The sequence below is a fragment of the Dipodomys spectabilis genome, unplaced genomic scaffold (genome assembly GCF_019054845.1).
Source record: "Dipodomys spectabilis isolate Male_0828 unplaced genomic scaffold, ASM1905484v1 ptg000102l, whole genome shotgun sequence".
In the NCBI taxonomy this organism is placed as follows: Eukaryota; Metazoa; Chordata; class Mammalia; order Rodentia; family Heteromyidae; genus Dipodomys; species Dipodomys spectabilis.
The window spans coordinates 13,898-40,373 of NW_024870779.1; the positions used below are offsets into that span (position 1 = coordinate 13,898).

The 26,476-nt window shown below is 42.4% G+C and overlaps 1 protein-coding gene across 1 annotated transcript in view; it reads right to left on the minus strand.

The window, feature by feature from the left end:
- Positions 1–236: 236 nt before the first annotated feature.
- Sh3bgrl2 (SH3 domain binding glutamate rich protein like 2) overlaps positions 237–26,476 on the minus strand; it is a 47,757-nt gene continuing 21,517 nt past the window's right edge. Inside the window, exons 2-4 of the mRNA XM_042687098.1 lie at positions 21,293–21,478; positions 7,490–7,570; positions 237–4,274 (exon numbers count right to left, since the gene is read on the minus strand). Of these exons, the coding sequence (XP_042543032.1) occupies positions 4,263–4,274; positions 7,490–7,570; positions 21,293–21,478 (279 nt within the window). The 3' untranslated portion in view covers positions 237–4,262. The remainder of the gene's footprint in view (positions 4,275–7,489; positions 7,571–21,292; positions 21,479–26,476) is intronic.

Consider the following 26,476-nt stretch of genomic DNA (forward strand, 5'->3'; position numbering starts at 1 on the left):
AGCGTGATCTTCTCCATCAAAGCTGAGTGCTCTCCCTGCCCAACTCGGTGCACACCCGTAGCTGTGTGCGTAGCAGAAGCCACAGGCTAAACCGCCCTTTCTCCTCCCAACAAAGATTCGATTCAGTTATCAACAACTGCAGAAGGAAAAACGGTGACATAGTCACAGTGGAATAATATTTACCAGTGAAAGCTCCCATTGCGATGAACAGACAAAGGAAGTGACAGAAGAACGTATCTGATTTAATTCCATTTATTATTCTTTAAGGACACATACATGGAGGCAAAAAAGAGAAAGAGGAGGAAGTCTGTGATTGCTAGGAATGTGGGGCAGGGAGGCAGGTTCAGGAAGGAGCAATCGGGAAAGGCAATCAGGTGGGAGTCAGGCACACAGGGGTCTATTATTATTGTTGTCATTATTATTACTCTTCATACTTTAGTATATATATATTTATATTAGATGTGTGCAAATGCATATATATATATATTTCCTTGCATGTATAAACATTTGAAACTTGGGATGGTTTTAACGAAGAAAAGACTACATTACATGTACTAATTCAGAGAAGGGCCTGTTGTCTAGAGTGCTGAGAGCTTACCTCAGCTCTGTCACTTACCACTGGCTACCACTGCTGCCCCTCATCCCTGTGGGTGGAGACTGTGCTGTTCAGCCAGGCCAAGCTGCATGCTAAAGGACAATGCATGTTGACAAAGGCTGACAGAACTAGGAAAGCTCTGGCTATCTGGGTCTCAGGCAGGCAGGGTTCATCTGCTAATCTGGTTTCATGACTGAGCACATTCCTGCAAATTTACAGCTTGCTCCCTTCATCCCTCCCCCCACCATGCCTCCCTCCTGGTGGTTAACATCTGGAGGAGTTCAGCAAGGAGACTGGCCTCACACACTGCCTTTGGAAGTGTTTTCTTCTGTGTTCAGAAGTGACTGTCTCAATAGGATCCTTGGTGTATGTAGTAGTGGCCACCTTGTCTGTTCTCTGTGAGGGGTAGGGAAGCAGACCCACGGTTGGAGTGTGCTCAGGAGCCCGTGAAGTACACCAGAGCCGAGCCAGTGGCTGAGCAGGTGGCCATCTCGGGCCTGGTTGCTGTGTGAGAGGACTCTGTGTTCTGGGCAAAGCGCAGAGGTGGAACTATGGACCAAGCCCAGGGCACCTCAGATGGATGCATCTCACCGAAGGAACCTGAGCTCTGTGTCTGCACTTCCTGCACGGAAAGACAGCTTCCAACTCAACAGGAAAGACTTGCGCAAATGCAGAACTAAAACTAGAAAACGTGTGAGACACGGGAGGAGATAAAAACTCCATTTTATGAATGCATGTTTTGTCATTTATTCTCTTTAAATTCTGATTATGAAATCTGAGACAATGCTTGGAGAGACAAATACAGAGAACTAAACTCTAAAAACAACAATGACACAGATTGAAGTGGACCCTGACACTTAAGAAAAACTGCAAAGTAAATGCCCAATTTTTACAAAAGGCAAAATCCTACAATAAAGGCAATGAAAACAAAACAAAATTTAAAAATAAAACAAAAAACCTAGAACGAGCCTTTGGTACCTTTCAGTAACAAAACCCAGAACTATTTAGTTCATTATCAAGTTAATGTAATGTAAAAACATCAATATGTGAATGTTGAATCAAATCAATCAAATCAGAAATAAATCCAAAATATACTAGAGTCTGAGGACAAGTATCATCTTCCTTTTCTCCATTTTGATTTTAATCAAAACCCTGGTGTTTGGAAAAAACAAGTATTTCTTGAAATGAATTTTTTCTGGTCAGCATCCACCTGGCAGTGTGGCACTTCACATTTTACCTAATTTTAAAATGACAACAAACTTTTTTTGTCCCAACAAGCCTATTACAGGAAATTAAAGTTCTGCCTTGAAATATCCTTGATATTACATCATCTGTGCCTGCGAATCCACCTTCTTCCTAGATTCTAACAAGTGTGATGATGAACCTCTCAAGACAGCTGATTAAACAGAATCAGACCACTGCCTCCTGCTTGGAACTCAGCTGGTAACAGTACAAGGAAGGACCCAGAACGATTGAACACAGCATGGTCGGAGGGCTGTGCTTGTGTTCTTGGTAGAGCTGGGTGTCATGGTAAAGGCCACACCCTGTGCTTCTAGCCTACTGTGACAAGGACAATGCCACCTGAGGTTTGTCTTTTGTGTTTGTTTGCTGACACCCCCATCTCCTAAAAACCATGGCAAGAAAATGTCATCCAACTGTGGTGGTAATTTACCACTGCTATCCATCTGGTAGGTGTAATGCCATTATGCTAGGTATATTATGGTTAGTTCAAAAGATACACGACAAATACAGGTAGTTCTCTCTTTCTTTGCAAGCATAATACTGACCTCACGAATCAGAACTTGCAAAGGCCTCCACCTCACCATGTTGAATGACACTCACTGTACACTGAGTAATTATAACATGGTTAGTCTTCAAATTGCTGTATCTTAGAAAACCAATTTCAGGTCTTACCAGAAGACTCACATACAAATACCCCAAGACATTCCTAGATGGTTCCTGGGGGTTTATCAAATGGAATTTGACTTGGATCTCACTTGATATCAATGGATCCGGATCCCTCAGAGCCAGTCATGACCTGACAAGCTTTCCCCTGAGAGAAAGAAAACTGTGGATCATGAGTCTGTTCCAGCCAAGAAGAAATATGTCACACTCTTCCTCTGTCCTGGGCTGTCAACCTTGGGCCTAGGATTTTAGCTTTAGAATTCAAGAAGTTATACATTTCTTTTGCAGAATCATGGTGAGAGGTATAGCAATGAGGACACTGGAAATAAGTAGTTCATTCAGTTCTCAGAGTTTGTCCTAATCAAGGTGGGTTCCTATGTTTGCAAGTAAACATGTTTATAAGGATACAAAAAAAAAATCAGTCTCTGCCCTAAAGAAGTAGACAGGGTCAGTGTTTGTCAGATCCACTCCAAGATGAGCAGAAATTTTTCTCATCACGTACAATTCAGAGTACTCTAAACAGCCCTTTCTTGTACACACTGCTCTGAAATTTCACTTGTGCTCATACATGGAATGAAAATGTGTGCTATCGTACTCTGAAAAGACTGAGATTGTGCACTGGCCACATAGAAGAAAAAAAAATGTTAGGAAACACTGAAACATTAACACTGAAAAAAATAAATTATACAGCAGTATGTATGTGATACTGTAGCTTGAACCCAGGGACTCAGGTATGCTAGGCTAGCACTCTACCACCTGTGCTACAGACTCAGAAGTACAGATAGTTCTTAATATGCTTCATTAAGGATTCACAAAATATACCTGACTGAGATTTTCTTCTCTCAAAAAAATATAATTCCTTCACAAAATAGAATAAACAGCTGTTAAGGAAGCTGCATTTAAAAATCTATGTGAATTTACATACAAATAAATTGCTAGAGCTGAGAAGGCCTTCCGATACGAGTCAGACAATCATACCTATAAATTTACTATGTAATTAGTGCACCTCTTAGAATATGTCTTTCAAGCAGTCTTATACATTTAGGTGAATTTTCCCCCCACACAAGAGGAAAAGCACATTTTCCCAAATAGCCATTATTCTCAGCCCTGTAACTTGGTTGCAATCACACAATACTGCAACAGTGATTTCTAGAAACATCTATAGAAGCTTCAGAGGATTTGGAGTGGGGGGTGGGCAAGGACTTCTATTATAAACGCAATCTAAAACACCTAACTTTTCAGCACGTGTTATTAAAAGCACTAGAGCAGTGACATTTGTGATTCTACAGCAAAAATCGTTAACACCCTATGTCAATTAGCATTGCTCTTTTTCTTTCCTTCTGATTCCAACATTCTAGCAGCCTGGCAGACTGATTTTGAGGTACAGTGTAGGCAGCTGAAAGAGGAAGCAGGTTTATGCAGCACTGGTATCTCCTACAACCTAAGGCAGATCCAACACTGCCTCTCCGCTGGTGACAGTCATAACAAATGCATACCTGTAACAGGTGACAGTCCGCTCAGCTCAGTGAGACTCTAGGCAAATCTGAAACTAGGAAAAACACAATCCACCATAGTCCTGATTTGGTTTAAAGCAATCATGCAATCCCCATTTTCCCACATCCTCCAAAAACACCTTTCCCGTGGCAAGCAAGGTTACTGGTGATGACGTGGCCTTTGTCGTAGTGATGCATTAGTGAGCAGGTGTGTGCTGAGTACCAAGGGGCGCTCCAAATGCATCTCCATCACTTTCTGTTTATCTGCGCTAAGGTTCTGCCTATTAGAAGAGGGGAAGAAGAAAAAAAAAAGCACCAGTTACTGCATGGCATTGATGAGAAAATTTGCCCTTGGCAACACTTTTTGTTTTTTCTTTTCTTTTTTCCCTCCGAAATGTCAAGAATAGAGATTGTTGAAACTGTAAAGTCAGTCCTATGTGATGGATCAGGGCAAATCCTGAGTTTCAGGATCACAGCCAGATTTAAATCAAAATCACCCAATGTTCCAAACATACACCAGTGGAAGGCCTACATGCTTTCACCCATCTGCCGGTTCCCCAGAGAGCAGCAAAGGCCAACACTGGAGTGTTCCCTGTTACAAATAGCACAGGTGATCTCCCAACTGCCACTCTGCCCTTCCACCATGACCTACCTGGCACCAGAGGCCTTTGTACCTGCGCTGGCTGGTCAGTGTGCAGCGTGTGCCAGCTGTCCCTGGCAGAGACCCAGAAGTAGAGAAACCTACCCAGTGGGCTCACCTGCAGCCTATTAACGTAACCAAAGCGAGGTTTCTACCTGAAAATGCTGGGTGAGCAGGCTTCCTTTTCTCAGGGTTAGGCAGGCACCACAGTGGCCAGCCACGACCAGCTCTACATGCTCCACGGAGGAAATGCTCCTCCACCCACCTTTCAACTCAAGAGAAGGGGGAAACCTATTTTAAATATTAGCAACCTATATAATTTCTACTTTCACAAGTTTGGGACAAGCAACATGTCCAGAGCCAGTGTGCTCTGCAGACCACCATGTGGTGGTCTGATCTTCCCGTCTCTGTGTGTTTTGGGGACGGTCCAGATTCCAGCATGCCCCATGCCAGTGGGGTTCTACAGTCAGGAGGGGGGCAATCACAAATGCAAATGTGTCCCTCTGTGTTTCCTGGTTGGCTGTCCAGCCTTGTCTGTTATGTGTGTACAGTGCAGCAGGAATAGGAAAGGAGATAAGAAATCAGTGGGCTGGGCACCAGTGACTCATAATGTCATCCTAGCTTCTCAGGAGGCTATGGTCTGAGGATGATGGTTTGAAGCCAGCCCTGGACAGGAAAGTCATAAGACTCTTTTCTCCAATTAACCATCAGAAAACTGGAAATGGTCCTGTGGCTCAAAGTGGCAGAGTGCTAGCCTTGAGCAAAAAGGCTCTAGGACAATGTGCCTCAGCCCTGAGTTCAAGCCCAACAACCAACACACAAACAAAAAGCAATCAACTGGTCTCATCTTTCAGCACACTAAATCTGTGAACATTCCATGCAAGTCTCAAACTGTAGATGGTATACTGAATTACTACCAGGGTGAAAAACCAGTGGCTAGGAAGGGGAGGTGCACAACTGCTTGGTAACATTTTCAGTTCTCTCCTATGAAGATGACCCCAGAATGGATGGAGAGCGCGAGCACAGACCCCGGGTGGCCACCATTGCTGTGCTGCTGCTCCAGGTAATCCAAGGCCCTCACTGCCCTTGGAATGGACTTCTAACATCAAGCCAAGGCCACAGAACCAAGATCAACTCTAATACTACCACCATAGGCCGCATCCGAATGCATACTGTGTTCATCCCAGATGTCTACAGATTTTGGAGAGAATAGATTGTAAAAAGAATAAAAATGTCAGCCTGTGGAGTCCCCAAGGAATGTAGGGGATGAGGGGAAAGCGCCCAAAGGAACAATGAGACCACACACACAGTGTTTTTAAAAAGGTTTTTGCACAGTGAGAGGCTAATGGGGTTTTGCATTCATTAAGCCACCCCTTACCGCAGTTTTCTTTTCTTTTTTCAGTCCTTTGAAGACAGAGATCTGATTGGGTAATATCTTTAGATGAAATAGGTTATACAAATACCCTAATTTTTCCAACGAGTATTCAAATGTTCCGTCTTTATAAAAATAGCTTGAAGAACCTGTAAATACTTTCTGTGTGGGTTTTGCCTCTGCTTAAAACATGCACAAAGAAACCACCCACCACCATCTGTGGACTTTTCTTGATGTGGATGGCAAGGATGGCAGGGCTCAGTGTGGTGGGGGCTGCTTTGTGATTCTATCCTCCCCCAGCTGAGCCGGGACAGTCCCTGTTCTGAGAGCCTCCGGAGACCTCATACTCACGACAGCCACGCCCCCAGGGGTGCATGCCGCTTCCACTGAGTTACACGTAGACACTCAGGACTTCAACTTGAAAAACTGCCAAAACCTCACAATTACTACGTACAGAAAGACTGCAAAGACATTCCCCCAAAATGTCCATATGGTGAGCCTTGGGCCTTGCTTTCCATGTTCTACTTTACAGTTTCTATTTTTTCCCCAGGTTTTCTAGATAAGTCTAGGCTACTTTCATAAGAAGAAATAAAATAGTGCACATTTTAAAAAATGAAATAATCAAAATGTTACCTTACTTAATAAACTTTTTAATTTTTTTTTATTTTGAAAGTGGATCCATGTACTTGATAAAGTGAAACCCACACCATATTTAAGTCTAAACATGAGATAAACTTACTAGGTCCTTTATGTTTTCCAAAAGACATGATTTAATAAAGCAGGCTAAAAGGTACTGTGATTGGCTAAGGAATTGCAGCTTTTCCTCCCGCCCAAGTTTGTTTTTGTAGACCATCTTTTCTCCAATATAAAGTTCAACCTACAAAAGTTCTTTCATATAATGGCTTTCAAAATTCTGCAGTGCAGTCCTCTCCTGGTGTGTGTGGGGGATGGCTCTGGACCTTCTTGGGGAGGCAGATGCTCAGGTCTTTTAAACAATACGCCATAGTTGCACATGATGTATGGACACATATGCTTCCAATCATCTCTAGATTACTTATGAAACCTAGCACAATTTAAATGCTATATAAATAGATGTCATATTGTACTAAGATACAATGAGAAATAGAATCTGCAGGTGTTTATACAGATGTACTTTTTAAAAAATATTTTCCATCAGTGATAGGATGAATCAAAGCTGCAATACAAACTAACAATTTAAAATAGAAATTGTCACCTATTTTAATTAGGTAGAATAGAATTTAATTATTCTTCTTGAAAGAATGGGGTGTAAGTTACAAACTAATACTCTAATTCGTGGCAACAACTGAACATTAGAAAGAATGAGGCTTCTTTGTGTTAACATTGAACAGTCTATAATTAATGCACTAAAAGCTTAGGGAGACTCTATATGCATCCCTTTGACCTTAATCCCTAGGACAATTCAAGAAAGATGACCTCCAAAGAATAAAAAATAATTAACTTACCTTTGATGCCAACCGTGGTTTCAGGCCTAGGAATGAAAAGACCGTGTTGCTTTCCTTTGATTCAAAAAAGCTGTCATAATCCTAGGGGGAGAAAAAGAGGATTGGACAAAGTTTATAAATAAAAGCAAACAATTATTTTTATAGCTGGGTGCTTTTGAGAAATTCTTTATGGAGATAAAACATATCATTGCCTCTGTAGGGATCAGGAAAGAGCTTCATACACTTGCGAGGATTATTCCACTACAGTACAAAAGCTTCTTTGTAATAACAACCCCAAAAACTTTTCCACCCAAAACTTAAGACACCATTAAAATTTGTCCACAGATATGAAATAGGAACTTACTCCCTTTTTTCTTCACATGCCAGAGTAATTCTATCTATTGTGGAATCACTCTGACCTAAGATTTTACTTGAGGTCTTAAATCTGGAAGGCTGCCTCACAATTCCAGTTCATATTTTGCTATCCAGGGGTTTAAAAAAAAACTGGCTGGGTAAACAACAGCTGAAAGGTCTCTAGGTGTCAACATGAGTTGCTTCTATTCTGCTTTTGAAGTCTTCCACATTCTTTGAGACTACATCTTCAGAGAGAATAAAAAGATCAAATAAAAACGAAAGGAAACTGTATTCTCTATAACATTTATCTTTGCCTCAGTCACAGAATCATTTTTTTTCTCTTACTTTTACAAGCACAACCATCAAGAAATTCTGATCAGTGTGTCCTTCCATTTTTCTTTTCCAAAGTTTATATACATCCTATGACCTAGTTTTTTTAAGTTAAGGTAGAACAGTTTAAACCTTGGTAGTTTGATCAATGTCATCCTGAATAAAGATGGAAAGCAGACAGTTCTCTGTCACTTTTAGGCATGCTTTGTGCTGGTGACTTACAAATAAATATTCTGTTGTGTCCTATTCAGCACGGACCAGTGGGGTAGAGACAGGCGCAGCGGGAGCGCAGGAGCCCTGGGATGTGGAGCTGCGTTTCTGTGGTGTTGGGCTCCACACTCTGGGTGCTCCGTGATGACCCGTGCCTGAGAGGAAGCCAGGCCTGTGCACCTGTGTGCTGCTGCCCAGGAACCCTCAAGAACCCCTGCCGGGCTGAGCCAATGGCTTCACAATGACAGGTGAAAAGGAGCTCCAACCCCCAAACTTTGTACAGGTTTGTGGGTGCCTCAACTCTTGTCCAAAATTTTTAGCCAGGTGAGTATCACAGTTCTGAAAGGAGTTGTCATGTGAATTCAGTCATGTCAGCTTCAGGCCAACCAGCTGCTCCTTCCTGGGCCGACCAAGAGGGAGTAGCATGTCCGCATGGAGGCTCAACATGCAAGCAGCCCATCAGCTAAGCAGACAGGAGGGGACAATCAGCTAAGCAGGTGAATTGTTGGGACAGAGTGCTCAGGGAAAGAACAGCACTGGGGAAGATGGAATTTGGCAGGGTGACTGGTTTCCTTGTACGCTGGAAAGTTCTGCATTTTACTTATATACAAGGGTGCAGGAGTCATATACGAGTTTGGAGCAAGGAGTAAAGCAATCTAGTTTCCTGAAGAAAATACCTAAGTGAGCTGTGAGGAGAATGGCTCAGAAAGAGGCCTGTAAGAAGGAAGCTAGGGAAAGGAGGGGATTGTAGCATGGTGGTGCCAGCCAGACCATGGGGGAGGCAATGAGGACAGAGAGAGTGGTGGACATTGGAAAAGTAGACTTCACATGTGTTTGTAGGAGGCTGAGGGTGACAGGGAAGAGTGAGAATTAACTTGCTCTGTGTTCGCTGCAGCATGTAAAGACTGGAGAGAAAGCAGATTCCAGGAAGGCTGCAGCCAATTAAACATGTGATGTCTGAGAAACCGTATGTGACAGAGCAGCTGAGAAAATATAAACAAGAGAACCAAAGATTGCCAGTAGTTCTTGGATATTACAGGCTTTATGGAACTTACCCAAAAATATATAATCTTTTGTAAGACAAATTAAGACCCCCAACTATATTACAAACAGGTCTAAGATGTAGGACAAAAGGCGTCAAGTAGAAATGTTACATTCTTTGTCATAAAGCTTCGTCATTTAATAACACTTCATTAGTGTGGGTTTAAGTCACACGTTCTGTGAAAATGTGTTGTTTACACTGCATGTGGTAAGAGGAAGAAGAATGCTAGGCTATGGCTAGATTTATCCCGTCCCTTTAAATACCTCTCTGTGAAATTCCCCTTCCTTCTGTACTCTGCCTCTACTCAGTCTAAATGTTTTCCTTAGGGAATCTCATTCTAATTAATTCCCATCTTCTAGCTCTGATCACTCCTTTGGGTTCTGGTTCCTATAAGCAAACAACTGTTCACAGACACTTAAAATGGGCCCCACTGTGTAACATGCTCTATACACCCAAAACCAAAGCAGTTCAGGACCCTTCTCATCCCTCAACCACTATTGTATGCATCATTCAAGCCTCTCCATTTTTCTATCTCTGTTTCCATCACCCTAACCCAAGCTACACTTATACACTTATACAGAGTTAATAAGGGGTTATTAGCTATGGCTCACTCTGCCTGCTCTCACCTATTTCTACCCACTGTCATCCTGCTAGGGGGGAGCAGGTGGATCTTTGAAAAATGCAAATGTGATCCTATCACAATGTGCGTGAAATCACTTGCTGCAAGAGTTCTCTCTGCTCATAGCCTAAGTTTTTTTTTTTATATACTCATCAAATGGTTGCAGGAAGGTGCAGATAAATGTCCACTTATCTGTACAGTGCATCTTCATCAGAATCAATCCCTTCATCCTTCTCCCTTTCCCCTTTTGAAATTCAGTGCCATATCTCTATGGAGGCCTCTTGCTAAATTGTGTCCACACAAGAGTTTAGAACTTTTCAATTAAGGTAATTATTTCCTTAAACAAAAGTGTCAAGTACAACACTGTAATTAATCTCAAACCCAGAATAACTTACAGAAAACCATTTCTAAGCCTGGCGCTGGTAGCTCATGCCTACAATCCTAGCTACTCAGGAGGCTGAGATCAGAGGATCACAGTGTGAAGCCAGCTTGGGTATAAAAGACTCTTACCTCTAGAAAACCAGAAGTGGAGCTGTGGCTCAAACTGGTAGGGCGCTTGCCTTGAGCAAAAGAACTCAGGGACTGTGCCCAGGCCCTGACTAACCAAAAAAAAAAAAAATCATTTCTAAAAGTCTATGTTAATGCAGGTGAAAAAGAAGGAATATGGTTGAAGTACTTTGTTTACATTTATGAAAACAAAATATTGGAACCTGTCACAACTGTTTCTGAGAAGAAAAGAGAGGAGCTGGACACTGGTGGCTCACACCTGTAATCCTACCTACTCAGGAGGCTGAGATCTGAGGATAGAGGTTCAAAGCCAGCCCAGGCAGGAAATTTCATGAGAGTCTTATCTCAAATTAACCAGCAAAAAGCCAGAAGTGGAGTTATGGCTCAAGTGGTAGAGTGCTAGCTTTGAGCAAAAAAAAAAAAAAGGTCATGGACAGTACCCAGGCCCTGAGTGCAAGCCTTAGGACTGGCAAAAATGAAAAGGAGTAGCGAGTGGGAAATGTTAGCAAGAGAGAGTGATGGGGTATGAGTGACTGGAATATATTGTACCCATGTGCGGAAATGTTATAATGAATCTTTCCTTGTACAACTAATGTACGCTAATTTAAAAAGTTAAAACACAAAGGACAGTCCATATTAGACTAGTACCTGATGCCAATCAGGTTACTAGTAAGATCTGTGTCCAATGGACAAATGAACTGGGGCTGTCAACAAATGATCAGCACATCTTTCTTCTGTTATATCATGCTCTTAACAATTGCCTAGTTTTAAAAAAACCTGTGAAAAATATACTTTGTGACATTCAAATGCTTTTGGGTATCCTAATGAGTCTTCAAGTTCACAGAGATAAATTAATTTTTGTCATATCTGGACAAAGAGTAAATGGTAAGTTAAAATCTAGAACTTCTTAATAACATTTCTCAGAGTTCAAGCACACAATGTGAGACCATTTAAGAATAATATCATCTTGGGAATTGAAAAATCACTTCTTCCAATGTGACCATTTTCTTCACGACCACAATGCCACAATGATGAGAATTCCTGAAATCACAAAATGTAAACTCTTACCCGTAAGTCTCATACATATGCAAATATATATTTATATATTATATGTATATGTTGCTGGGCACTGGTGGCTCAGACCTGTAATTCTGCTACTCACAAAGCTGAGAGCTGAGGATAATGATTTGAAGCTAGCTGGAGGAGAAAAGTCAATGAGACTATTAACTCCAATAAACTACTAAAAAAAAGCCTGAAGTGGAGCTATGGCTCAAGTGGTCGAGTGGAAGGCTTCAGCAAAAAAGAAGCTCAGGTATAGTGCCAAGACCCAGAGTTCAAGCCCCAGAACCAGCACCAAATAAAATTAAATAATTATATGTGTATGTAATAAATGAGGAAATAGGATACTAGTATTCTTAAATAAGAGAAAGATTTTTTAAATCAAATTGTATTTCATTAAAAAAAAAAAAACTCCAATAATGTTTCTACATTGCTTACTGAATCTGGCAGTGAGAGGTGCTCTTTGAAGTGTTTATAAATACCGGTCACAGACTGCACATTTTCGGGATATAAAGATCAGCAGACTGCACATTTTCAGGATATAAAGATTACCTCCAATTGACTTTGCAGAGGAATACAAACTTAAAATTACACACAAAGTAGCCAGTGTCAGGGCCAGTACACACCTTCATTATATCTAAGATAAAGAAGAAAAAAAGTTACTTTCTTTCTAATGCCAATTTCTTAGGAAAAGCAAAGTTTCTGGGCAGCAGAATATAGTATAACTTAGCACTCTTACTAAGCTGAAGAGCTGTTTTTTAAAGAAAAAGAAAGAACTCATCATCTATGGCACGTGATAACATCTAGAACAGGCAGAGGTTACAAGAGTCTCCCTCTCCCACATGGCTCAGTTAGAGACATTATCTGGACACTCCATTAGACTAGTACAGACAAAGCAAGCACCGGAGATGAAGATTTTTTTTATCGTAAAGGTGATAGACAGAGGGGTTACAGTTACCTAAGTCAGGTAATGAGTGCATTTCTTTTTGAACAGTGTCACCTCTTCTCTTCAGTTCTCCCAGTTTTTTCCCTCCTGGCCTCCCTCCCACCAAAGTTGTATAGTTCATTTCCAGCATAGTGTCTAGTGAGTGTCACTGCTGAAGACCTTTAACTCTTCTGCCCTTTCAATGTTTCCCAGGAGAGCAGCCGTTCGACCGCAGCCACACAGACCCGTGCTCAGTCACAATTAGGTGACCAGGGCATCACCAAATAGAAGGCCACAGGGAACACAAGTGACGCACGGACAGCAAGGAAATGGCCGCCGCCATCGATCTGAATGAGTCAAAGGAAATTAGGCTCACCCAAAGGAAGAAAATAAAAAAGCAAACCGAAATGAAAGACACCTTTTTATAGAACCCCACTGCAGCTGTCCCTGCTGGTGCTGTTGGCATGGGGCAGAGGCTCCTGCTGAAATTCTTCTCAAGCCTGAGATGGTCCTGGGCAGAACTTTTTTTTAAAATTAGTATACTAGTATAAGGGGGTGGGGGGCCACTGTGAGAACGCCAGACACGTACAGTGTACCTGGAACGTCCTGGTTTTGTGGGTAAAGACTGGAGATGCTATCTTGTGCTTTATGAAACCTTGGTGAGAGAGAGCTGGCAGTTCTAGTCAGACAGCACAGGTAGGATGCAGAAAGACTCCATTTGGCATTTTTAAAAAATGGCAAACACTGAAATGTGCCTAATCCCGAAGCAGGGGACTTGAACCCCTGACTTCTATTTAGGATCAGTGATCACACTGGTTCCTGATGGCAGAGCAGGCATGCACACCTATCTCCCTTCACTCTTGTCAGATGCCAAATGAAACTACAGGGGAATACAAACAAATATATATATATACATATAACACATATGTATATGGATATATGTATGTATGTATGCATGGATGTATACATATATTTGGTTGTAAATTTTTCCAATAACAAGCAATAAAAATGTAAACAAATACAACTGGATTAGTGGGTGGGTGGGGGAACAAGCAGAGGAAAGCAAAGCATCAAACAAGAGAAGTACAACCTTCCTCTAGGTAACCACAGAATCTCTGCAAGGCAGAGACACACAGCAGTGGAGACTCCTGGTGCACCAGGGAACATCCAAGCATCAAAGATGCATGCCTGGGTGGAAGGGATGAGGCACAATCCCTTTTCAGGCAGCCAGATCTCTCTAGAAAGGCTCTTAAAAGAACTCTGCCTGCTTGTCCCAGTGCAAAGGCCTGCTCACTCTGGACTCTGTATCAGCACATGAGAGAAAGAAATGTTCAATGGAAAGGAGAGCTGTTCTGGAAGAATACACTTTCTCATGCGTACTTTATTGCTGTCTCCTTAGCACCTCAAGGCTTCCTGCTGCACCCAAGTCTCCTGAAGTCTCATCTACCCTCCTTCCCAGAGGGAAACAGGTTTGTGCAAGCCTGATGAGCTTCTCTAAGAGGGCAAGACAAAATATGGCAAGCAGAATCAGTGCTCGAGAGAACAGGGAAACCTTTAAACATGCTTCTAACAGCCTGCAGAGATCAAACACACTGTGGCCACAAAACAAGATGGAGCCAGTATTTTTTAAAAAGTAATAGAAAACCACAACCAAAGAGCGGAAATTACACTTGATTGCTACATAAAAAATTTGACAAACAACAGACTGAGGGGCAAAATGGCACAGGGCTAAAAAGCCGAGCTAGGGATATAGAAGACAAAGAGCAAGAATGTCTCAGAGTCCACAGCATCAAGGCCAAGAGAAAAGCAAAGGGTACTGACAGTTACAATTTAAGACCGAATTGGCACCAAAGAAAATCAAACCAAACCAAATCTTGCATGTCAAGAATGGAGGACAGGCTGGGAATGTGTCTTAGTGGTAGAGTTCTCGCCTAATATGCATGAAGCCCTGGGTTTGATTCCTCATGCCACATAAACAGAAAAAGCCAGAAGTGGCGATGTGGATCAAGTGGTAGAGTGCTAGCCTTGAGCAAAAGAAGCTCAGGGACAGTGCCCAGGCTCTGAAGTCAAGCCTCAGGACTGGCAAAAAAAAAAAAAAAGAATGGAGGCAACAGAAAAAAGAAAAAAAAATGAGCTTCTCTGTAATGAAGAAAAAACCTTAGCTTTTAAGTAGAAAAGTATTTCCAATAGTTGAGCAGAACAGATTTTTTTAAAAGCACATTCCAGAACTGAAAACAAACAAAAAACTAGCCAAACAATATCGACCCTATAGCTGTCTAAAGAAAGAAGTCAAACAGCTTAAAAAGAAATCTAATCTAGCAGCCAGGAAGTCTTCCAATCAGTGCCATGAATGTGGAAAATGAACTAAAGCAAAGCTTCCTGAAAGAGCATGACTTTAAAATTAGGTTTTATTTATATTTTTGGCAGTGCCAAGGATTGAACCCATGGCCTCTCACTTAAGCCACACTCCAGCTCTTTGTGCTTTAGTTATTTCTTCAGATAGGGTCTTGCACTTTTTGCCCAGGCCAGCCTGGGGCTGGAATTTTTCTACTTTTCACAGATATGCACCACCATGCTCAGCTTGCTTGTTGAAATAATGTCTTGCTAAGTTTTTGCCCAAGCTGGCCTTGAACCACGATAGTCCTGATTGCTGTCTCTAGACTACCTGAGATTATTGGTATGAACCACCATGTCTAGCCTCAAATAAGTACTTTTCTTTTTGTTGCCATTGGTCTTGGACTCAGGGCCTGAGCGCTGTCCCTGGGCTTTTTTGCTCAAGGTTAGTGCTCTACCACTTGAGCCACAGCACCACTTCTGGTTTTCTGGTCGTTAATTGGAGATAAAAATCTCACCAACTTTTCTGCCTGGAGTGGCTTCAAACTGCAATCCTCAGATCTAGTATTACAGGCATGAACCATCAGCACCTGGCTTAATACTTTCTTAAAAGAAAAATTAGAGCCGGGCGCTGGTGGCTCACGCCTGTAATCCTAACTACTCAGGTGGCTGAGATCTGAGGATCGCGGTTCAAAGCCAGCCCGGGCAGGAGAGACCGTGAAACTCCTATCTCCAATAAACCACCAGAAAAAAAAAACCGGAAGTGGGGCTGTAGCTCAAGTGGTAGAGCGCTCGCCTTGAGCTGAAGAGCTGAGGGACAGCGCCCAGGCCCAGAGTTCAAGCCCCACGGCCGACAAAAAAAAAAAAAAAAAAAAAAAAAGAAAAATTAGAAAGTTTACCACAACATGTTAAAAAAAAACATTTTTTTTCAGTACATGAAATAAAATACATGAAAGAAAAGGTATACCAGAGAAGTATGGCTAGAGTTAGTACAGTGGTTAAAGGTCACAAGGAGACTACCTGGACATTCACACTGTGTAATTCCCTCTTAGGCCAAAAGGATTTAGTAGAATAGGATCATGTGCCCTCCGCTGGGGCTGCTCAAACACTTTTGCAGGGATCAATATTTATAGAATGATATCAATATGGAAACATGTACCTGTTTATACACACAAAAGGGAGTGTGACATAACTTCAGTAATTCTGTGTGCATTAGAATGTCAAGACAAAGGCAGGAAAAGAAGCTACAAGAGTATTCAATTTCACCTTTCAAAGAGTAAATACTGTGCAGATTTTAAAATCAAGGAGCATAGATATTAACATATGAAGCACGGAGCGGAAGTAACTTAGAACTGACAAGGCAGGACTTCATGAGGGCGTCATGTCTTGGGTAAATGGGGCGGGGGACGGCCCTCTGTTTACTGGGCTTTGCTGTCCTGACCTTGATATTAACACGGCCTGCTTGTCTTGCAATGTTTTGCTCTTCATTCTCTTAACTGCAGACAGCCCAGAAAAATAGAGACTGTAGAAAAAATACCTCCAGTCTAATCTCACTGCAGGTGTCCTGCTAGCTGTGCACCCGGGGAGGCCTCCATGTCTGCAGGAAGCTTTTCAGTATTCACAGCGCAAGCCATGGTTTTTATGACAGTCACGTCCCAGCATTCATCACTGTAGAATATTGAGGCAAACAGCTCAGTCAGGTGAAAATGGGAGATTAAACATTTATAGATGGAAGCATAAAAACCAGGACTATGCAGAGGAGACAGAGCACAAAGACTATCTAACTGTTGGACTGGGCACACGGGGGTGTGCTCAGCCACTGGCAATGTGGGGCATCTGTGTCATCTGTTCCCCACTCCCCAGCTTTGCCCTTCCTGACAAATGCAACCATGCCACCAAGAACAGCAAACCACTGGGTGGAGAAGACTCTCCTTGAATCCAGAGCTCAACTGATCTTTTACATAGACAGCCTTGGATACAACAGATTTTCAAATTCAGATGAGAAGTCTCCTGTGAGAATTCTGCATCAGGGACAGGTAAGCTTCTAATAGTGGTGAGGGCCTGACTTATTTCATCTTGGCAGTTTAGGAGAAGGCTCACCAAGCTCACATTTGATCCATTTGACTTTGGCCTTTATTGTAGTGGGAACACAGGACAGAAAGGCAAAGTACCGGGATGTTTCCCTTTAAACATCCAGATTCCCAGAGGAGATCCTTGCTCACACTGGGACACTGCAGGGGACTGGTTAAAACAAAAGTAATAAGGATAATAACAGCTTATGTTAATTCAGTTTCTTCTACCCATCTATCTCCAATTAACCACAAAAAGCCAAAATTGCAGCTGTGTTTCAAGTGGTAGAGCAGTAACTAGCCTTGAACACTAAAGTTCTGGGACGGCACCTATGCCCAAAATTCAAGCACCAGGACTGGCAAAAAAAGAAAAAGAAACAAAGAAAAGAAAAAATATGCAGTCTTTATAGATCTTGTCACCTGCAGTGTGACAGGTTTCCATAGGTTAAGCAGCAAGATGAAACTCCCCATGAACTATTTCTGGGTAAAGCAAAGCAAACAGAAACAGGTAGCTGAACAAGGTCTATGAATGGCTGCCCTCAAAAGCTCTTGTCAAGGTCATTATACTTGACCTTAATAAGAGCAGACACTGCCTTCAACGTTTCAGAACAGAGCATGATGAGGGGACACACTCCACAGCTGTTGTCACTGTCCCCAGGACAAACTGCTGAAGCAGATAGGATGCCATTTATCAGGCTCAGTTTAATCAATATGAATGCCAAAGCCCAGACAACACACGGAAAACATCCATGGACTCCACAGGGCCAAGACACAGGAGGACTCAGGAGTCATAAACGGTGCAAGCTGCTGGGTCCCAGCCCAGGCCAGCAAGTGGAGATACTGGCCATGGTGAAGGGGTGAGGGGGTCACGGCAGAGAATCGCTCTCCCCAAAGAGGTTGGAAGACATGTTAGGAATAGACATGTCCTCAGGGAGGTGAAACCATTCCTAAGCAGGTGCACTGAGGAGAGCAGGTGAAAATGGCAGGACTCGCTTGTAGGTCCATGGCCAATTGGCTGAGTGGTCATTCTCTTCAAAAACTAAATCATCTCCTGAGAAAAGGCCTACAGACATCATTGGCACCCACAGTGGGAAAGCTAAGGGCTCACTGGGAAGCAGCCCTGAGTTCCCATCTGGATCACCCCTGGCTCCCAGTTACCTTTTTAGTGCCTGAGCTCTTAAATAAACAAAAGACAAAATCACCAGATATCTAAGGAAAGCCCTCTATGTGTGAGAAAGACCCAAACTGAATGGGGGGGACAGCTCAGCAGTACACCCAATGTGTGAAGCCTTGGGTTCAATTCTTGAGACCAAAACAATAAAAAAAAAAAAAGGAAAAATCAATGACTCATAAGCTAGGCAGGGTAGGGAAGAAAAAAAATCAGTACAAATAGGAACAGAACCAAGGACTGAAAACCAAAAAAGTGATATTTAACGTGATCATTAAGATCTCACATTCATGTGTTAATAATACAATGTTATAAATAAGGAAACATGAGACATCAAGTAAAGGGGTAAAAGATGAAAGAAAAACTCAACAAGAGAGCTGAGTGCTGGTGGCTCATGCCTGTAATTCTAGCTACTCGGGAGGCTAAGATCTGAGGATCATAGTTGAAAGCCAGCCAGGCAGGAAAATCTGTGTGACTCTTTTTTTTTTTTTTTTTTGTCAGTTGTGGGGCCTGAACTCTGGGCCTGGGCGCTGTACCTCAGCTCTTCAGCTCAAGGCTAGCAGCGCTCTACCACTTGAGAGACAGCACCACTTCCAGCTTTTTTTGCTTCTGTGGTGCTGAGGAATCGAACCCAGGGCCACATGCATGCAAGGCAAGCACTCTACCACTGAGCTACTTTCCCAGACGCTCGGTGCAACTCTTATCTCCAATTAATCACCAGAAAACAAGAAGTGGCACTGTGGCTCAAAGGGGAGAGCACTAGCCTCGAACAAAAGAGCTAAGGGACAGCACTTAGGCCTGAATTCAAGCCCCATCACCACCACCACCAATAACAACAAAATTCAATGAGAGCTGGATGTGGTGGCTCACCCCTGTAATTCCAGTTTCTTGGGAGGTGGAGATTGGAAGGACGCGATTTGAGGTCAACCTGGGGCAAAAAGTGAGCCAGACAAAATTTCAACCAATAAGGCTGCTGGCCCCAGCAAGAAAGCACACGAAAATAGCAAAATGAAACCCCAAAAATATTGTTAGAAAGGGAGGAAGAAGAAGGAGACAGGTTAGGAGCAATAAAAATGAAATGAATTAGAAAGAAGCATAGATATTATAAAGAATATTACATGTTATTTATGCTACTAAGTTAAAAAAAAAAAAAGCAACAAAGTACAAAGGCCACGAAGGGCTGGGGATGTGGCTCAAGTGGTTCAGTATCTGTCAGCACCCCTGAGTTCAAATCCCAGTACAAGCGCTCACTGTAAAATTCAATGAGAAGATGGAGGTGTAAAGAGACCAGAAAGATCAAAGTGGAACAGATAATAGGAAAACGATGAAAATATTAAAAAAGTGGGCTGGGAAGGTGGCTCAGTGGTAGAGCGCTTGCCTTGCATGCCTAAGGCCCTGGGTTCGATTCCCCAGCACCACATAAGCAAAAAGAAAAAAGCCGGAAGTGGCGCTATGGCTCAAGTGGTAGAGCGCTAGCCTTGAGCTGAAGAGCTGAGGGACAGCGCCCAGGCCCAGAGATCAGGCCCCATGACCAGACCCCTCCCCCCCCCCCAAAAAAAAAAAGAAAAGAAAAAAAGAGAAAATATTAAAAAGTCAATGTAAAAAAAAAAAGGGAAATGGCACAAGACATTCCAACTGCAGCACTGGGGACCACAAGATAAGGAGGGAACCGCATCGAAATTCCTTCCAACCTAGAATTCCATACCACTGGCTCCCCTCAATCCACAAAGCCAGGATAAAGGCTTTTTCAGACCAGCAAAGTCCAAGGGAAAGAAAACTGTCAGGTTTTTGCTTTAAGCATTATAACATTGTTGGGTTCACTGCTTTTTTTTTAAATTACATAGTTTGCAAACATTTTCACCATTACCTTATTTTAGTCGGCAAGCAAAGAGTGCATTCTCCATTCTTTGTAATCATAAGTAGACTGTGTCCTTGGTTCCCCATGTACTTTCCCCCAATAAAACAGAATATCAGGATATAAATCCATGAAATAATGACCTTTACTTCTATATAAATGTACTTGAGAACGGCTTTAGAAAGTTATAATGTTGGGCGTAGTAAGACAGACAGTGGCATTGCTTGCTGGAAGGTGATAAGCTGAGGCTTACAAAGAAAGAACATTTTAAAGATGTCCAGACCACGTGAGGGAAAGCCAGAACTCCAAGTTACGTGTAGCAGAAATCTCCTCATGGTGCTACCAATCAGATGTCTGTGTAGAATCTACTTGCAGCTTGATGTTCTAACTTTGCTTTTACACATCTGGAGAAACTCTTGCCTCTGAAGCCACTGAAAGCCTTTGCTTATCCCTCGCCCTCCCCTCCCACAGTCCACAGCCCACACAGCTATTTATCTCCCCTCAAGCATCTCAGCACCATAATCCTGTCTCCTTCTTAAAAAGCACTGCATTCCCCAAAATCAACACTGATTATAGACTTTAAGTGTCAAAGCAAAAGGCAAATCCTACCCTACTCACCTTATCTTTCAGATAAGGGATAAAGCCAGGCACCAGGGACTCACACCTCTAGTTCTAACCAGTCAGGAGGCTGAGATCTGAGAATCATGGTTCAAAGCCAGCCTGGGCTGAAAAGTCCGTGAGACTAATATCTCCAATAAACCACCCAAAAAAGGCAGAAGTGAAGTTCAAGTGGTAGAGTGTTAGCCTTGAGCAAAAAAGCTCAGGAATAGTGCTCAGGCCCTGAATTCAAGACCCAGGACTAGCACACACACATATATAGAAAAAGATAAGGAATAAGAAGGTATGCTGATATGCAGCAGACAAAACTGACTTCGTCTAGAATATTTTAAATGTTCACAGTGAGTGAACTCGCAGACCTAAGGAAAAGCTCTCAGGCTTCTCATCGGCTGTCAGTAGTTCTCTGTACCACACAGGAAGAAATTATTCCAGAATACATCCTCCCTGAATGTATTACTCAAAAGGTAAGTTTCAAAATATGGAACTTAATAAACACATATTCAACTTCCCTTCTCACCGCTCTTCCAAAGCAAAGACAGGAACAGGAAGACTGGTTGACACATGTGCACATCATACAACCAGTCACACGGTGTGTGTCACTGGATTCGTACCCTTAGCAACTTCATTCTGTCATACCTCAGCAGGCACTGAGTGAAGAGATCACGCAACTGTGCTCCAGGTGACACGTGGTCTAAGCAAGAAGGAAATGGTGTGAAAACTATCTGGCCACTTACTCCACAGTAGCGGTCGCCATTAAAGATCTGCGGTGGCAGAGGGTTGCCCTGAGCAGGCTTCCTTTCGGGGGGCACATTTTTGTACATCCACTGCCTCTGTTCTTCTGACATCGTGATATCCACCTCCTCGAACTCTATCTTGTTGGCTTCCAGAAATCTAACCACATCCTGCTGATTCTTCTTTATCTAAAGAGAGAGGACAAACAAATAAAAGAGAAATGCTTGCCTGAAACAGGAAGTATATATATTGCCAAAATGAACCAGCTTAGAATTCTCATTGTCACAGCTGATTGATATAGAGGGAGAAAAGAGAAGAGAGAAGAAAGGGAACGGAGAGATTGGTTGTTTACATAGAGGTCAATTCAGTGATTCTACATCTCATCGTCCCAGAGCATAGAGGTTCAGTTCAGACAGAAGGAACAGATGAGATGAGGGATCACCCTAGTTCTCCATGACCCAGAGTCGCTCCTATCCTACCCCCGCCCCACAGGAAGCTGACATTTACCGTCATGAGAGCTCCCTCTGCCGCAAACCACTGAAACCCATGTAGATCCCATCAGTGATTCACGGGAGCAGCACCGTTTTCATTCCCCTCAGCAGCTGCTGTCCGATATCCCACAGCCATAACCACGATCATGAAAGAATCCTTTCCTCAATCCACAAGAGGAAAATGTCCCCCACTCCTAAGGTGGGAGGAAGCTGTGGGCTGTGGGTGTATGGTGAGCAGGGTTGGCTCATGCTTCCGGCTTCAGTCACTGGGGTCCAGGGTGCTCTTGAGGAATTGCCAAAGTGTCTGCAGCCTTCAAAGTATCACCTCTCTTCATTTGCTAGCATGAGTATGCCCTAATTTACACGAGACAACAATACCCAATGTCTTCATCACATCATGTAACGTTTCCTAAAACAGGCTTGCCTTTAGTAAGTGATTGTGGGTAATGTGAGTACAGAACAAAGCTCTTCACATACTAGAAAGGATGGGCCAGTGCTCTGGTTTATCTGCCTCATCCCCTCTTCACCTGCCAACAGTCTACCTCCCAATTCCACGAGCATGGGGATTTGATTTCCATGTACATTTGAGGGAAATAAATATTCAGACTAAAGCAACACCTTTAATTTATGAGTCTTGATATCTCTCTCGATACGTCTAAATCAAACCCAAGTGGCAAACAGCAGAAATCATTTCTCAGGCCAAGCTGATTTCATCAGGGCCACAGCCATCGGTGTGTGAAGGTGTCCCTGACAACAACACCTTTCCTTCTTGGGCCAGTATCTGAGCATGAAAATGAATCATGGTCAAGTTTAAGAAGACATCATAACACTAACAGTATTCAAATGCCAAGGGTAGTTCTTTACCAGCCTGGTGATAAATGTAAATAATATCTCCATTTTAAATGAGGGAGGCATGGCTGTTTGTTTTTCAAAAAGAACACTTCAATACTGTGCAGTTTAGAAAGAAAAAAGGAGACGAAGGTGATGCGAGATGCTTGCTAGGTATTGCTAACACTGTAATAAAAAGTTTCCCAAGACATATCAGAATGTAAAACATACATATACTGTTTTATATGTGTGTGTATATATACATATATATATATATGTATATATATTAAAATACAGAGAGCTATCCAAAGAGCTATCTCTATAGAGACAGACAAGGCACGCTTTTTAGGGGAAAAATGAAAAGAATTGAGATCAATTTATATTTGTTTTTAAAATATTTCTCAAGATCATATAAAAAACTAACAAAAGAGGCTGGGACAGTAAGAACTGGGTAAGGGAACAAAGTAGGAACAATAGTTTATTTTCCTTTTTTTTTTGGACATGTTGTCTTAATATGCAAAAGAGCGAGCAGAAGAAATACACTTTAAGAGATTGGCAGAGAGACTGGCAGCCTCCAAGGTTCCCAGAGAATAGCCACAGGGGGCAGTCCAGGACAGAGTTTATTTCAGTGTATGTTTCTACCTTGTTAGTTCATGCTGGGTTTATAAGTTCCTCTGTGGTGACAGGGCACAACCCAGAGCATGTTGTTCCTTGCTGGTCTATATAATGCCTTGTGCTAATGAAAGGCTAGATGACTGAGAAGTAGAAATGGGGAGGGGCAGGGGAGCACTAAGACCATAGCAAGTTGCTCAAATTCACAAAGCAGAGACATTTAACTACAAGAAGCAAGTTTTCCCGTGGAATTGTGTCATTAGCACTGGGAAGGAAGATGAATCATGCTCTTGGAGCTGTTTTTAAGAGCTGCAGAGGGGGGCATATCCTGGAACCCTAGGGCCCAGCCAGGGAGTGGCTGCTGGGAGAACCCAGCCTGGGGGTGGGCCCAGGTAAGAGAGGCTTCCTGGTTGGCTACAGGAACCAGCCAGGGGTGCTTTATGTGCTGAGCATGATCTCAGAATCCAAATAACAATGACAGATACAATCAGTTCCTTTATTTTCCTCATACTTCAATCTGTCTGAAATAAAATGCATCTTACAATGAGAAGTTTATAATTTTGTTGAGCAAATACAGAAAAGAGTAAACTGTGTGTCAATTTATCTGTAGGTAGAAGGTACTAGCAATTCATTTGTTTTTGTTTAAATACACTTAAGAATCCACAGCAGACAATTGTTCCTTGTCTAGTAACCAACTTCCCTTGTTTAGTAACAGAAGTCTGCTTTGTTTAGGAGAGCAATGTACTCAGCTACACAAACTTTTGTTTACCCAGTTGCCTCTGTACTTAGAAGGGATCTGACAATTCTGACAAGAGATATAAGGCAGAGGGTCCTTAGGAAGGCTCCCATTCATGAACTAAAGACAAAGCCCCTGTAATCCTAGCTACTCAGGAAGCTGAAATCTGAGGATCACAGTTCAAAGCCATCTGGGCAGGAAAGTCTGTGAGACTCTTACCTTGAATTAATCGGAGAGAAAAAAAATGGAAGTGACACTGGCTCAAGTGGTAGAACACTAGCCTTGAGCAAAGGGAGCCCAAGCCCAGTGTTCAAGCCCCACAACTGCCCCCCCCCCCCAAAAAAAAGACAAAAGCCAGAGCCAGCATCAGTGGCTCACCCCTGTAATCCTAGCTACTCAGGAGGCTGAGATTTGAGGATCAAGGTTCAAGGCCAGCCTGGGAAGGAAAGTCTGTGATACTCTCATCTCCAATTAAGCACGAAAAATACTGGGAGTGGAAGCATGGCTCAAGTGGTAGAGTCTAGCCTTAAGGAAAAAAACCTCTGGAACAGTGCTGAGACTTTTGAGTTCAAGCCTCAGGACACACACACACACACACACACACACACACACACACACACACACACACACACACACACACTTTGTTCTTGCCCTTCACCTTCCTTCTTTGCAGCCTCATGGACAGCTGCCTGGAGACACACAAATGATTTCACTAATGTGAAAACAGACAGCATATGCTAAGAATGGCTGAGTAGATAGCAGGAGTCTGGACCTTTGACCACATTCTGCAGCTGCCACCCTCTCTTTCCTTCAACAGTCTGTTCTAAACTTCCCTGTAATAGACAAATAAGCCTCTAATAAGTTAAAACTACTTTTTTTTTGAGACAGTACTGAGGCTTGAACTCAGGATGTGCACCCTGTCCCTTCGCTCTTTCACTCAAGGCTAGAGCTCTACCATTTGAGCCACAGCCCTATTTCTGGCTTTTCAATGGTTAATTGGAACTAAGAATCTCAGGACTTTTCTACCTGGTCTGTCTCTGAACCATGATCCTCAGATCTCAGCCTTCAGAGTAGCTAGGATTCTAGGCATTAACCACTAGTGCCTTGCTAAGGTAAGCTACTCTTGGTCCAGATTTCTATAGCTTGTTTCAAAATGTAATTTTAGCTGGTAAAATCCATAATTATGATTTAATATGTTTAGAGAAATTCTGTATTATGAAGAAGATTTTTCAGTAAGAGTTTTTATTGTACAATAGAGCCTGGAAATAAAAGCTGGAAGCCATAATTTAATCAGTGTCAATGGCTAAACAGAATTTTTGTTATTATTTTCTTTAAGAAGCAAAACCTTTATCATTCAAATGTATATGCATAGTTCCAGGTCAGCCAGGGCTACACAGACAGCTCTGTCTCTCTCTGTTTCTTTTGTCCTTCTATCTCCCTACCTTTTAAAGATGTTGTCTCTTTACCTAAAAAGAAGCTTGCCCACTTTTGGGGAAAGATCACAGATCTTTATTGTTTATTTTCAGGTTCGAAGTTTAGTTCCTACAAGCCATCCCCGAACTCTCCACTGGCCTTTAGTGCATTCCACATGCTTCATGACTTATGCATTTGCTTGTCCATCCCTTCCTACTAGAATACACTCGGCAGGAGGGCAGGAAGCTTTGCTGGCTCCCCAGCCATAGCACACCAGGGTCTGGTCCTCAGCAGGCACAATATACATCTGCTAATGAGCAGGAGGTGTTTTTCACAAGTATAAGGGCAGGAAGGAACTCTCAGAGGGATTCATTCCACCATTCTTGCCTCTCAGAGGACCCATTGACTATGTCACTGACTGACATTTAACTGCCTAAACATTAAAAGTTTACTTAACATCTGTTTCCTTGTTTTTCTACTCACCTCTCTCTCCACAAAGCCAGTTCTGCAAGTGTAGGGAGTGGTACACTCAGGTAGCCTCAATAAATTTAACTGATCACTCTAGATTATCTGTATACATGTGTACACGCCACAGGCAACCTAACCCCCTTGTACAATTAATATGTGCTACTAAAAAGAGTACTTCTTGAAAAAAGGTCACTTTAGCATTGAACATCACTGATTTCTAGTGAACTTCAAGAGAAGCTATTCAAACTGACTTGGAAATCTAATTTAGGAGCCAACCTATCTAAAGGTTAACTGGTCAGTAATGCAAACCAAACACCAGTGTTTCTTAGTCCTAAAGCTATGTAAATAAATGTAAAAAGCAATGTCTAGGATCCTGTATCTCACTGAAAATAGGACAGGTGCTTCAGAAGAATCCCACCACTAAATGTGGAAAAAACACTTTGTTTCAAACTTTCACAATGACAAAAATTGTGTGTGACTGCATGCTTGAAGTCTTTGATTACTTTTTAAAAACCTATGAATATGATGTAATATTTTGTTTGGAAAGCTGTGTGTGATTGCATGTTTAAATTTCACTCTCAATTAATCTTAAAATTGTAAGAACATAAGGCAGTGTTTTTTTCAAATGATTTTATTAA